The sequence below is a fragment of the Empidonax traillii genome, unplaced genomic scaffold (assembly GCF_003031625.1).
Source record: "Empidonax traillii isolate 1590-97213 ecotype Southwest subspecies unplaced genomic scaffold, ASM303162v1 scaffold694:size336501, whole genome shotgun sequence".
NCBI lineage: Eukaryota > Metazoa > Chordata > Aves > Passeriformes > Tyrannidae > Empidonax > Empidonax traillii.
Window position 1 is genome coordinate 266,976 of NW_020955887.1, and position 11,135 is coordinate 278,110.

General features: G+C 56.1%; 1 protein-coding gene across 1 annotated transcript; it reads right to left on the bottom strand.

Moving 5' to 3' along the window:
• Positions 1-6: 6 nt before the first annotated feature.
• On the bottom strand, positions 7-10,790 carry DEF6 (DEF6 guanine nucleotide exchange factor). The gene is made up of 11 exons (XM_027899899.1): positions 10,695-10,790; positions 6,785-6,925; positions 5,146-5,331; positions 3,464-3,691; positions 3,239-3,385; positions 2,962-3,070; positions 2,582-2,880; positions 2,013-2,179; positions 1,611-1,809; positions 1,096-1,186; positions 7-871 (listed from the first exon to the last, which is right to left on the bottom strand). The coding sequence occupies exons 1-11, from the start codon at positions 10,788-10,790 to the stop codon at positions 660-662; spliced, it is 1,875 nt and encodes a 624-aa protein (XP_027755700.1). The 3' UTR covers positions 7-659.
• Positions 10,791-11,135: the final 345 nt, after the last annotated feature.

Consider the following 11,135-nt stretch of genomic DNA (forward strand, 5'->3'; position numbering starts at 1 on the left):
CTTTCAAAGGGATCTTTTCTACAGGGGGAATCCAAACCCCACAACGCCAAGGAGAAAGAGCTGGTGCCTGCAGGGCCTCCAGTGTGCAGGGCAGGAGGTTAGGGGCCACCGGCTCCAAAAGCTTTATTGCTTCTTGGTTTCTGATAATTCTAAGGACTCTAGGACTAACAACCACTATCAGCGAACATAGCTGTAGTTAAGGACACCCTGGCTGTGCCGGGGGCGCGATGAGAAGGTCACGCTCCGTTGGCCCAGGCATCCCTGGCAGCAACTGTGGCAGGGCCCCACAGCCCGGGGTTCAGTGGGTGATGCAGAAAGGTTGTGGTAGAAACCAAGGAGAAACTGCAGCCCTGAGCCATGCAGTCCTGAGCCATCAGTGGCTCTTTTTTAGGGTAGCGTGGAAACCAGAGTGCAGGGAGTTGAGTCCAGCAGCCCAGAGGAGATGGTCCTCCCCACAGTTGGGCTGCCTGAGCCTCCTGGCACATGGCGGCTGCAGCCCTTTACTAATGGAAGTGGGAGCATTGCTGCCTCATGCAGTCCCCTGTAGGCTCTGCGCTGGTCTGCACTTGGCTTCACCCAGAGACAGCTGCACCAAAGGTCTGCTCAGAGGGACAAGCTGGGCCCTACCATTCCCAGCTGGACTCTGCCATCCTGCTGGGCTACTTGGTGGGCTCTGTGGCCATGGTGTCCGCATCTGGAGATGGCAGAACACCGCTGTTTCCACCATTGCTCACATTTCCCTCGCTGTTGTCCATCATGAGGCCGCTGCTTTTATCCTCCACTTTTTGCTTGAGTTTGAGGGAAGAATCTCTCTGGGACAGGAGGGGCTGGTAGCCAGTGAAGACTCCTCCACTCACGTTTGAACGCTTGTCTGTGGGTGGACAGAAAGAAAGAGTTGTTTACCTGGGGTCCAAACTGACCATTCAACTGAGAAAAAGGGTTGTGGAGCCTCTTCTTGCAAGCAGCATTCCTTCTCTGAAAGATGAGGATCCTTCTGGCCCCCAGATGCCCCCAAAGAGGGGATGATGGGTGGGGGACTGGGCTCATGCCCCAGCATGGCCGTGCTCAAGAGAGGGTGGTTGGTTGGTCTCCTACCTCCTGGCCCAATGGGGTGCATCAGTCGGTTCATCTGGACATTCCAGTGCTTGACGTTGGTGCTGGCCTGCCGCAACTTCCGCTGGGCTGCCTGGAAGGGAATGGAGGAGAGGGGTGAGCTGGTCACCCCACTGCCCCCGACTCGGGACTCTGGGCACGGACTTCCCTTCCCTGAGTAAGCCTGGATTGGAGGTTCCCTCTGGGATGGAGACCCAGCTCACCCTCCTCTAGGTCTCCTGCTCCTCTTTCACACTCCCACACTTCTCCACACACTCCCACTGTTGACATCACTTTGGACACCAGGGCTGTCTCCACGGGGCAGCACATGCTTATCCCGTCTCAGCCACTGCAGCACCCTATGCCTGCACATGGCACAGCTCAGAAACCCCCGAGGCAACGTCACCTTGGTTCCCAAAGCTGCTGGGTCCTCCCCAGTAGGAAGGTGGCTCCAGGAGGGCTGGGAAGTCCCCTGGGGCTCACCGCATGAAGGGATGTGGCACTGATGTGATACTCACCATGACGTCTTGGTCCACCCGCTGCCTGTTCACTCTCACTTCTTCCAGCTGCTTCTGTGCCTCTTCCAGACATTTGTTCTTGTTCTCCATCTCCTGCTTGAGGACTTGCTTCTCCCGCTGAGTTTTGATGATATATTCCTCTTGCTCCTCCTTCAGCTTCATCAGCTGCTTCAGTTTCTCCTCTTCCTCAGCCAGTAGCCTGACAATGAAGAGCAAGAGGTGAGGATGTCCCTCTGCCACTTCATCCACCAGCTTGCCCCGTCCCTGCCAGCATACTGGGAAGTCACCAGTGCACCCCTGTACCCAGGAGAATTGAGCTGCCCTGGGGAGCACATTCCCATGCACAGCTGCTGCCCTGGGAGCGGGGCTAGTTGAGGAGGGGGAGGGATGCCCTGGTCCTACCTGGCCTGCGCGTATCTCACGGCTTCCTCGTCCTGCCGTGCTTTCACCTCCTGCTGCAGGGCCTCCTGGAGCCGCTCCTGCATGGCCTCCAGCTCCAGGATGCGCTTGCGCTGACGCTCTGCCTCTGCCTCCTTCAGGACCATCTCTGCCTGCATGGAGGCACGAGCCTGCCACCAGGACAGGAGCCATCAGTGTGGGCAGCTGGCTGGGCCACTGCCACTGTCCCCAGAACCCCCTGCATCCCAGGGTGGATGCCAGACATCTCCCAAAACAGGGAGAGCCCATGGCAAGAGGTCCAAAGCAAAGCTGTTCCCCTGCTCAGGAGACAGGCTGCATTATTTGGAGCCAATGCTGGCTGTGAGGTCAGAAAAGGGCTCCCTGGCCAGCCTGGCACCAAGCACTTGTGTCTCACTGCCCCCCTCCATACCCTTGGGGCAGGTTGTCCTCATCTCCTGCTCCACAGGGATCTCAGGTCTGTCCAAAGGCTGACCCAGGCAAGGGAAGGGGAAAGAAGCACCTACCCCATGAGCAACGCAGCCCTGGCAGGACCCTCCACAGGGTGCACCCACCTGCTCAGCTTCCCGCAGCTGGATCTCCAGGGTCCTCTGCATCTCCTCGTGCTGCTGCCTCCGCCGCTGCTCCTCCTCCTGCAGCAGGATCTCTGCCTGCCGCTGGGCCTCCTTGAGCAGTTCCAGCTCCTGCAGCTTCCTCTCCTTCTCCTCCTGCAGCTGCTTGAGCCGCTGCGTCTCCTCCTCCTTGGCTGCCTTACGCTGGTCCCGCTGCTCCCGCTGCTCCCGTCGCTTCTGCTTCAGGTCCTTGTGTAGGGATTTCTTTCCCTCAGCCTGCAGCCGGATAGCCGTCTGGATGGCTGGAGAGGGAGGCCACAGTCAGTGGGGACATGGAGGGGGGCACGGGGAAGCTGGGGAAGGGGCATGGGGTGGGCACAGACCGAGTGTCCACTCCTGGCGCTGCCGGGTGTCAGAGGCGCTCATCTCATAGGTGCGGGAGGAGGTCTTCACACAGAACATGCACCTCTTCCCATCCCGGTCAGGCAGCACCTGCAGGGTGAGGACACAGGACAGCGTTATCCCTTGTACCCCACCTTATCCCCCTGGCTCCCGTGCTCATGGATGTAAAACTGTGTGTTCTTGGGTCTCCCTTCCTGGGTTCTGAAGGAGATCTCCCAGGTCTCCTCTCCCCAAGTTGACAAGTGGCCCTGGCCGTACCTCCACGCAGCAGTGCTTGTCCAATGCAATGCTCCCCTTTTTCTCCTTCCGTTCCTCGCTCATGTAGTATGAAAGGACACTGGGCTTCAGCATGAACCACCGCTCTGACCAGTTCCTCCTCAGCTGGCCCCTCTTCCAGAGGTATCCCTGTACAGGAGAGATGGAGATCAAAACTAGGTTGGGGGCAGGACAGGGCTTGTACCCCCGGACATGTGGGCTCCTTGCCTGCTTGAGCACATCCTCAATGACCTCCTGGTACACCTCCTCCACGGCCATGCTGATGGCCTCCTGCTCGATGCCTCGCAGGAACCGCCCTGAGTTCACCATGTCTAGGAACTGCCAGACCGTCAGCCCCTCTTGCCCCTGCGGCTCCTGGGACAGGTAGTCATCCAGCTCACAGGAGTTCAGCTCCATGTTCATGGCCGTACAGATCTTCTTAAGCAGGTACTCCACCTGTGGGGATGGGGAAACTCAGTGACGTGGGCAAGTGAGAGCTGTTCCCACCCCACTGACCCCTTTTGGAGAGCCCAAGACCACCTCTCTTTCCAGCCTGGAGATGCAGAACCCTGATCCCAGAGGTTGCAGTGGCTGAGGTCATGGCCAAGGCATTCTAGGCAGCAGGTTGGCTCAGGAGGCTGGCACTGGGTTAGAGCTTGACCACTACTGGGAGGTTTTTCCTTTTAACCCCAAGGCTGAGATATTTTGGCTGGTTTGTCTGCAGAGTAGGAAAACTCTGCAGCAGTCAAGAGCCTGAGGGAGAACAGGCCAGCACTGCTGGACCCCACACACAGCCTGCAAGGCCAGTGTCTCAGAGCACAGCCCTGAGGTCAGCACCACCCTGATTTCCAAAACCACTGGGAGCAGCAAGGGGACAGGTCCCAAAGGACATGAGCATCGCTTTGAAAATGCAAATAAAGTGCTTTTAAAAAGAGCCAAGATGGTTGACATGATGTGGGGAAGAGCTATTTCAGCTCAAGTTTTGCTGTCAGCTGCCCACGATCTGGGGATTGAGGCAGGTGGATGACTGCAGGGAGCCACACAGGAAGGTGACACACAGCAAAGTCCCCGTCCCTCCCTCCGCTGGATTTTTAATGTAATTTAACTAGGAGAAGGGCAAGCAGTGAATGCGCTTGCTCAGCCCCATAAGCAGAAGGATGATTCAGTTTCTCATGGTCTGGGGAACAGGAAACACTTCTCGCAGGGTGCAGGAAGTGTGGTTGCCCTCCTACATCTGTGCAGCATGGCCCTTCTTGCCTTTTTTTTCTCCTCTTGTGTTTTGGAGGTTTTTTTTACTTTTCTGCTGATCTCAGGAGGTTGATGGGGTAGAAGCCAACAGCAGTTGCTTGCGCAGCTAAGTTCCTTTTGCTGAGGTCTGTTCTTGGCTTCTACACTTGTGGCTCCTCCCTAGATCTGCCCCCCTTCTCATGGGGCTTTGATCTGACCCTGGAGAAGGGAGAACCTCCCCCCCCCCCCAAATTCTGTGGGATTTGGAGATTACTGCCAGAGGCTTTGCTTTGGCTGGTACCTCGCCCTTAACACTCCGGATGCTGGGCAGGGGTTGAGTGCCTGGTGGCAGCGGCCACAGAGGAACAGACAGTTCTGCTCTGCCACTACCCTCTAGGGGCAGAGAAGGTCCAGCGTTTTGGAGGCATCCTCCCAGATGCTCCCAAATCACCCCCTTCTCCCTGGCAGGGGGGGTGGCTGTGGGCATAGCAGGGCATGCCCAGGGCAGACAGCCCCCTCCTCCCAGGCCTTGCCTGCTCTCTCTCTCCCCCTGGAGCACCACTTCTTGCAGGATGTGGTGGGACGTGCCCGGAAGCGATAGCAGGATGTGTTACCCCCAAACAGGGCTCTGCCAGAGCACGGAGCCCTGGGAGGGCAGGGATGGGGGGGAGAGGCAGTCCTACCTCATCTGGCACCATGACAAGAGGGTATTTATCTTCAGACAGAAAGTTGAAGAGACACCAGAGCTTGAAAGCATCTTGGTGGGATACAACGCTATTCCCATTCCGGTCAGGTTTGTAGTTCTTCTTCGCTGTGAGGGTCCAGCAGAGCTCGTCAAAGTTTTCTTTGACAAAAGCACCTTCCTCCACCTGTGGGCAGGAGTTGGGGGTGAGCAGGGAGGCGCAGGGCTATGGAGAGGGATTCTGAGGGGGAAGTGCTAGCAGGAAGAAACCCTCACTCCTAAAATCTCTTGTCCCTGCCAGTGAGAAGCACGGGGTGATTTGGAGCACCAGCAGGAACCCCGTGGTGCAGCACATGCAGCAGTGTGGTGCTCTTCAAACCTCCCCAGTACCTCCACGGGATCGGGTCTCTTTTTATCCCACTCCACCATAAAGAGGAACTGGGGAGCAAAGGGAAGTGCTGGCCTGAGGGCAGGCAGCAGTGGTGACAGGAACGATGCCTCTACCGGCCCCACTGCTGTCTGTGAGCTTCTGTAACTGTGTCCTGGCACTGCAAGCAGCCTCACACAGCAGGTTTGGTGAAGATGGGTGAACTGTGATGTGTGAGGAGCCTTGGCTGTCCCTGGGTGCTCCATCCCAGCTGTAGGAGCCACAGGCTGCCAGCACAAGAGCAAACCCCAGCCTGCAGCAGCAGAGCTGGAGGAAAACCTTCGGGTGGGTAGCAAAAGCTAAATGCCTCTCTTACTAGGAAAACCCACTTCCCCTTCTCAGGATGCTTCTGGGATTTTATTACCCAGAATTATTTACGGTGAATCAGAAGAAGGGGGTTTAAAGATCATCTCCCAAAGAAGGATTTTGGCCACTTTGTGATGGGGAGATTGGGCTGGGCTGACCTTGGGCAGCTCTTGCCTGGGCAGAGGGAGCTGGGGAAGGCTCTGCCCTCACTCGCTGCAGACCAGATCCCCCACAGCCAAGATTAGCACCAGACTGGGCAGCTCCTGACCAGCTCCAGGCAAGGCAAAGATGGGCACAGAGACCCACAGAGACCAGCATGCCAGGAGAGCCAGGGGAACGAAGGGTTACTGCACCCAGCTCTGGCCCCCTTCTGTGAGCACAAAGTGCAAGAAAGCTGTCAGTCATTCTTCCTCTCCTTGCATGCCTGGAGGAAACAGCACCCATGGACAAACTTGTGGTTGTACAAGACAAAGGTGCCTTCGAATTACGGAAAAAAGGGAGAAAGCCCCTGCCCACCCCAACTCTGCTCCTGATCTGGCACCTCATCCTCCTCCCTCTCCTTTTCACCAAATGACGTCACACCCCAAATTTGAACAGGGTTAGAGAGGAAAAAGGGGCCAATTTCTCTCTCTGAGCCGTGCAGGAAACATGGGCAGAGATACTGCTCCATCCAGAGCCTTGATGGAAAGGGCTGACTTCATCTTTGCCGTGGAGACATTGAGAATTAAACGTTTCTCACTTGTTTTGGTATTCACCTGAGCGCTCCCCATCTCTCTGCACCCTTTTTCCACCCGTCAAAGCACGTGACCTTCCAGAGCTGCAGGGAGTGGAGCCACTGGGCTCCCATGTGATGCAGGAGCAGCTGAGGCACCACTGTGTCCCCCCGCTCCGAGGCCAAGGGGCTCACCTTATCCAGGATGTACTTGTTCAGGTATGGCATGTAGCCCTGGCTGGACACTGGCCCATCATCGTCATCGCGGAAATGCTCTTCCAGCGCCACGGGATCGTGGGGGATGCACAGCACTGTGTACAGGTTGTGAGACAGCACCTGGCCAAGCACGAGGGATGGTGAGAAGGTGAACAACCTCCAGCCCTGCCCCAGCACGCCTCTGTGGTGCCACCCCACACCCGCTGTGCCCTGTGACCTCCCTGCAGCCACAGCATTGAGGCAGAGTTTGGGTTTGGCAGAGGACGGGGCATCATTCCCAAATGAAAACCTTAGAGAATCATTTAGAAACAGGCAAAAATAAAGGATTTTTCCATATTAGTTACTTTTCTAAGCACACGAGGAACTTTTTTTTTTTAAAGAGCTGTTTCAAACCTCTCAGAGAAAACAGGACTTGCTCCGATCTAGAAAAGCTGATAAGCCACCCTGAGCCATGTGTTTGGTACAACCATGGCCCAGCCTGGCAGCAGTGTCTGTCTGTCAGGGGGCACAGAAAGATGAAACAGGAAAAAAGAAAAGATTTATAAGAAACTAAGAAAAAGTTTTGTCTGGAATGGAAGCAGACAGTGGAGATCTGGAGATGCACCATCTGCAGAAACACTTCATGAGTCTCACCAACAGCCCACTTTTGTTCACATTCCACAAAACAAAGGGTGTTTGGAAGCTCCCAAATTTCCCACGTGCTGGTAAGCTCAGAGCAAGGCTGTCCATGAGCATCACCAGCATCCCCAGCTTGTCATGCCAGACAGGCAGTGCTCTCCTTGTCTTTACCTCCCAAGAGCAGATGATTAAATGAGCACCCTAGACTGATGCCGCCCCATTGCACCAGGATCTGTGGATGCAGCTGGCCAAGGGTTCAAGAAAGGGCCTGGAGGAGGAGGTGGTACAGCATCTCTACTCCTCTATGCAGGTCTGGAAATTTCCTCCCAGCAGGAGAGGAGCCGGAGGCCACTCTGGCTGCTGCAGCTGGAGATGGTTCTTGCTCAACCAGATTTTCTTTCTCTTTTCCACCCTCCAGACTGATGGGATCAGCAGGACTCCGCCCTGTGCTCACACACCAGGGCTGCAGCCCTGAGCACTGTCGCTACAGCTGCACCTTTCGGGGTTGGTGCAGCCCTGGGACCTGCACAGGACTGGAAGGGGTTGGGAACACCCTGGACATCCTCCAGGATGGCTAACACATCTGTCAGGATGGACCGAAACTTTGGGAATCGCATCCTGTTCCCTGTTTCCAATGTGGGCCCTCGTCCCCATCCCTCACCCCTCTCACAGCACCCCTAAAAAGCACTGGGAGGTTTTGCACATGCCCCTGCCCATGATGGGCACCTCAAGCCCCTCTGTCCATCTTGGCACACCATGACCCACAGCTCCTCCACTCCAGAGCTGTCACTGGACAAACTGGGAGGAAAGCCCCAGCCTGGCCGATGGTGGGGTGACTGGACACACGAGAGGTGGGAAACACCCTCGGGCTCTGAAACAGAGACTGCAAGGGAAAAATATGACAGTGTGCAGCCACTGTCATGACCCCCACCACCTGTGAACAGAGGTGCCAAAAAGCACCAGGACAGTGCTTGGTGGCTCCCACCTCCTGCTCCAGCCACGCATGGCCACGCTGAAGGCACACATCCCACATCCCAGCCCACATCCACAGAGACAGGGAGCAGCTCCCTCTGCTCGGCCAGGGAGGATGCAGTGGCTCTGAGAGGATAAATGCCTTTCCAAGAGCAGGGCTGGTGTGTGCCTGCGCTAGGAACAAAACCACCCGACATCGCTCGGCGCATAGCACTCTACCGCAAGCTGCCCTTCCTTCCTGTGCACATACACACCTACACTCACAGTGTCTGCACACACTCTGCAGAGGAGTGCCCCTGCAAGGAGCCCAGCGGCTCCCACAGCTGCACCACCACACTGGGAACCCCAGTATGTTTACAGCAATTGGCTGGAACAAGGCTGGAATTCAGGCCCAGCTCCCACTTGGACACTGCCCGTCTGCCAGCACAATCCCACACAGCTCTGGGACTGCTTCCTTTCTGTAGGTGCAAACCCTTTGAACGCTGCTGTTTCTCCCACCCTTGTTCAAGACCCTTCATGCAGCTACACGCCCAGGTGAGGGAGCAGAGCACAGTTTGGGAGGGGTTTGGAGAGGGCTCAGCCCCTGTGGCTTCAACATGTTATTAATCAGACCTGTAAGACCTCAGATTCCTTCTGCACCGAACGGACAAAAATGCTGCTGCTGGCCTGTGTAGGCTGGGACAAACCTGAGCATATTGGGGGATGGAAATGATCTCTCCCAGGCCTCGAGGCAGGTGGAAAGTTATCCAGCGTTGAACTTCATCATTCAACGGTGCAGCTCAACCTACTACCAACCTGTCCTGTCACTGAAGGTTGGGGGAGAACATCAAGGAGGGAAGTTCCCTTCCCCTCTGGAATGTCACCCTGGGTAAAGCTGCTGTGGACACACCATCTCCAGCACCCCTACAGCCCCTACACGAGGGTTTGCAGCCCCTGTCCCCCATTGCACAAGCTCTCTAGGAAATTGCCATAAATTGAAGGTCTCTGTGGCCTCAGCATCATCTCTGATGATAAAGATCTCTCAAGACAAGCACTGCACGTGTTCATGCTGGCGCTTTTGGGTCTATCACGTGCCTGGGCTGGGCTCAGGACCCAGAGCTTGGGTGCAGGGGATGCTGTGAGGGGAACACAGCAGCCCCTCTTAGGGATTAGCAGAGGGAATTAAGCTTTGGCCTACTTTGGGATTTTCCTTAATTCCTTCAGCTATTTTCCGTCTTCTATTTCAGTTTTAGCAGGTGAGTGTGGCTCGCAGGACACACGCTATGAGTTCTGGGGAGCAGCAGAAGACTTTGCTGCAAAGGCAGTGGCTGAGCAGGAGTTGTCTGACTCCTGCTACTTTTCCTCAAGATTCCTGCAAACAAACTCTTAATTTTGGAGCAAAACATTGCCTCCCCACCAAGCGCAGCACCTTCCCTGCAGTCTGTCCTGGGGAAACCCTATAAAATAGAGGAAATAGTGGAAAAGAGCTTTCTTTGCAGCACTTCACAAGTGGTCTTGCAGACTGGCAGCAGCTGCCAAGTCCTGACGCAACATCTCCCTGTGCCCGGCATTTTTCTGCTCAGGTCTCTCCTCTCATCTCAGCCCCCGATGCTGACCAGCATTTCCAACCAGCCTAAGAACCAAGAGAACGTTCACATGGCAACAAAAACGAGGCCCACCATGTGCAAAGGAAAAAAAAATCAATAATTACTGTCGAAGCCAAGGGCTCCCTGGCGGGTTCGACCAAACACAGCCTGGGGGCAGGCAAAAAGGTTTTTAAAGCCGTAATGGGTTTGATAAAGGGCTAAGAGCAGGAGCCCTCTGAAAGCTGCTAAGCTGGGGGAGAGGGGAAAGCAGAGAGTTTTTAAAAACGTCTTGTTATTTCTGGCCACACCACTGTGGAGTTTTAGTTTAAAAACAAGCTGCCCCTACCTCCCGACCCAGTGGCTCAGCAGGAAGCAGAAATGCAGGTGCTCTGGCAAGCAAGAAAATATAAACTGAGTTTGGGCTGTTAGTTAGCCATAAAAACCGTAAGAAACTGTAAAGAACTAAAAACTAGGTTTCTCCTCATTTTCACCTAGAAAACACACTTGAGCATGAACTCCTACCCCTCCCTCTTTTTTTTTTTTTTTTTTTTTTTTTAAAGGGAGGTGATGCAGAGCTTGAGAACTTCACCAGAATCAGTATAGAGGCAACAGCAAGGTCTTACTGATCTCAGTATTTAACAATTCCTCCGCGGAAAGTGAGGGGATGCAAAGCAGCCCTGGACCTGCTCTGCCCCCCTCGCCGTCCCCCCTCCCCGAGCCCCCCGGGAACTCACTTTGAGCTGGGATTTGGAGACCTTGCCGCTCTTCTCCACGTCCAGGGCGGTGAAGGCGTACCAGATGGACTTGAGCAGCTCTGCTCGCAGGTCCATGGCTGCCGGCGGCTCTGCCGAGCCCGCGGATCCGGTTCCTGGACGCCGCCCGGGCGGGCGGGACGCGGGGCGGGAGCGCCGCCTGCCCGGGGAGCCGCGGGAACCCCCCGGGCCGCATCGCTGCGGCTCCGCCGCCCTCCTCACCGACCCTCCGCTGAGCTCGGCCCGGCCGGCATCTGTGCTCTGGGGAGAGAAATCTCCTCCCTGGCTCAAGCTGCAGCTTTCCCTCCCGGGACTGAGATGCAGAGCTTCCCCTCGCAGCAGGAGCACGGGCTGCGCTTTGCAACGGCTCCAGCTCTCCTTGTTTTGGGATCAGTCGCATCAGCGCAGGTGGGGGGAGACCCA

Excerpts from the sequence above, each read along its gene's own strand:
- DEF6 (XM_027899899.1), bottom strand. The coding sequence starts at position 10,790 with ATGGACCTGCGAGCAGAGCTGCTCAAGTCCATCTGGTACGCCTTCACC. Across the intron at positions 6,926-10,694 it reads TCTCCAAATCCCAGCTCAAA|GTGCTGTCTCACAACCTGTA; the intron begins GTGAGTTCCCGG and ends GTGCTTGGCCAG. Across the intron at positions 2,881-2,961 it reads GCGCCAGGAGTGGACACTCG|CCATCCAGACGGCTATCCGG; the intron begins GTCTGTGCCCAC and ends CTCCCTCTCCAG.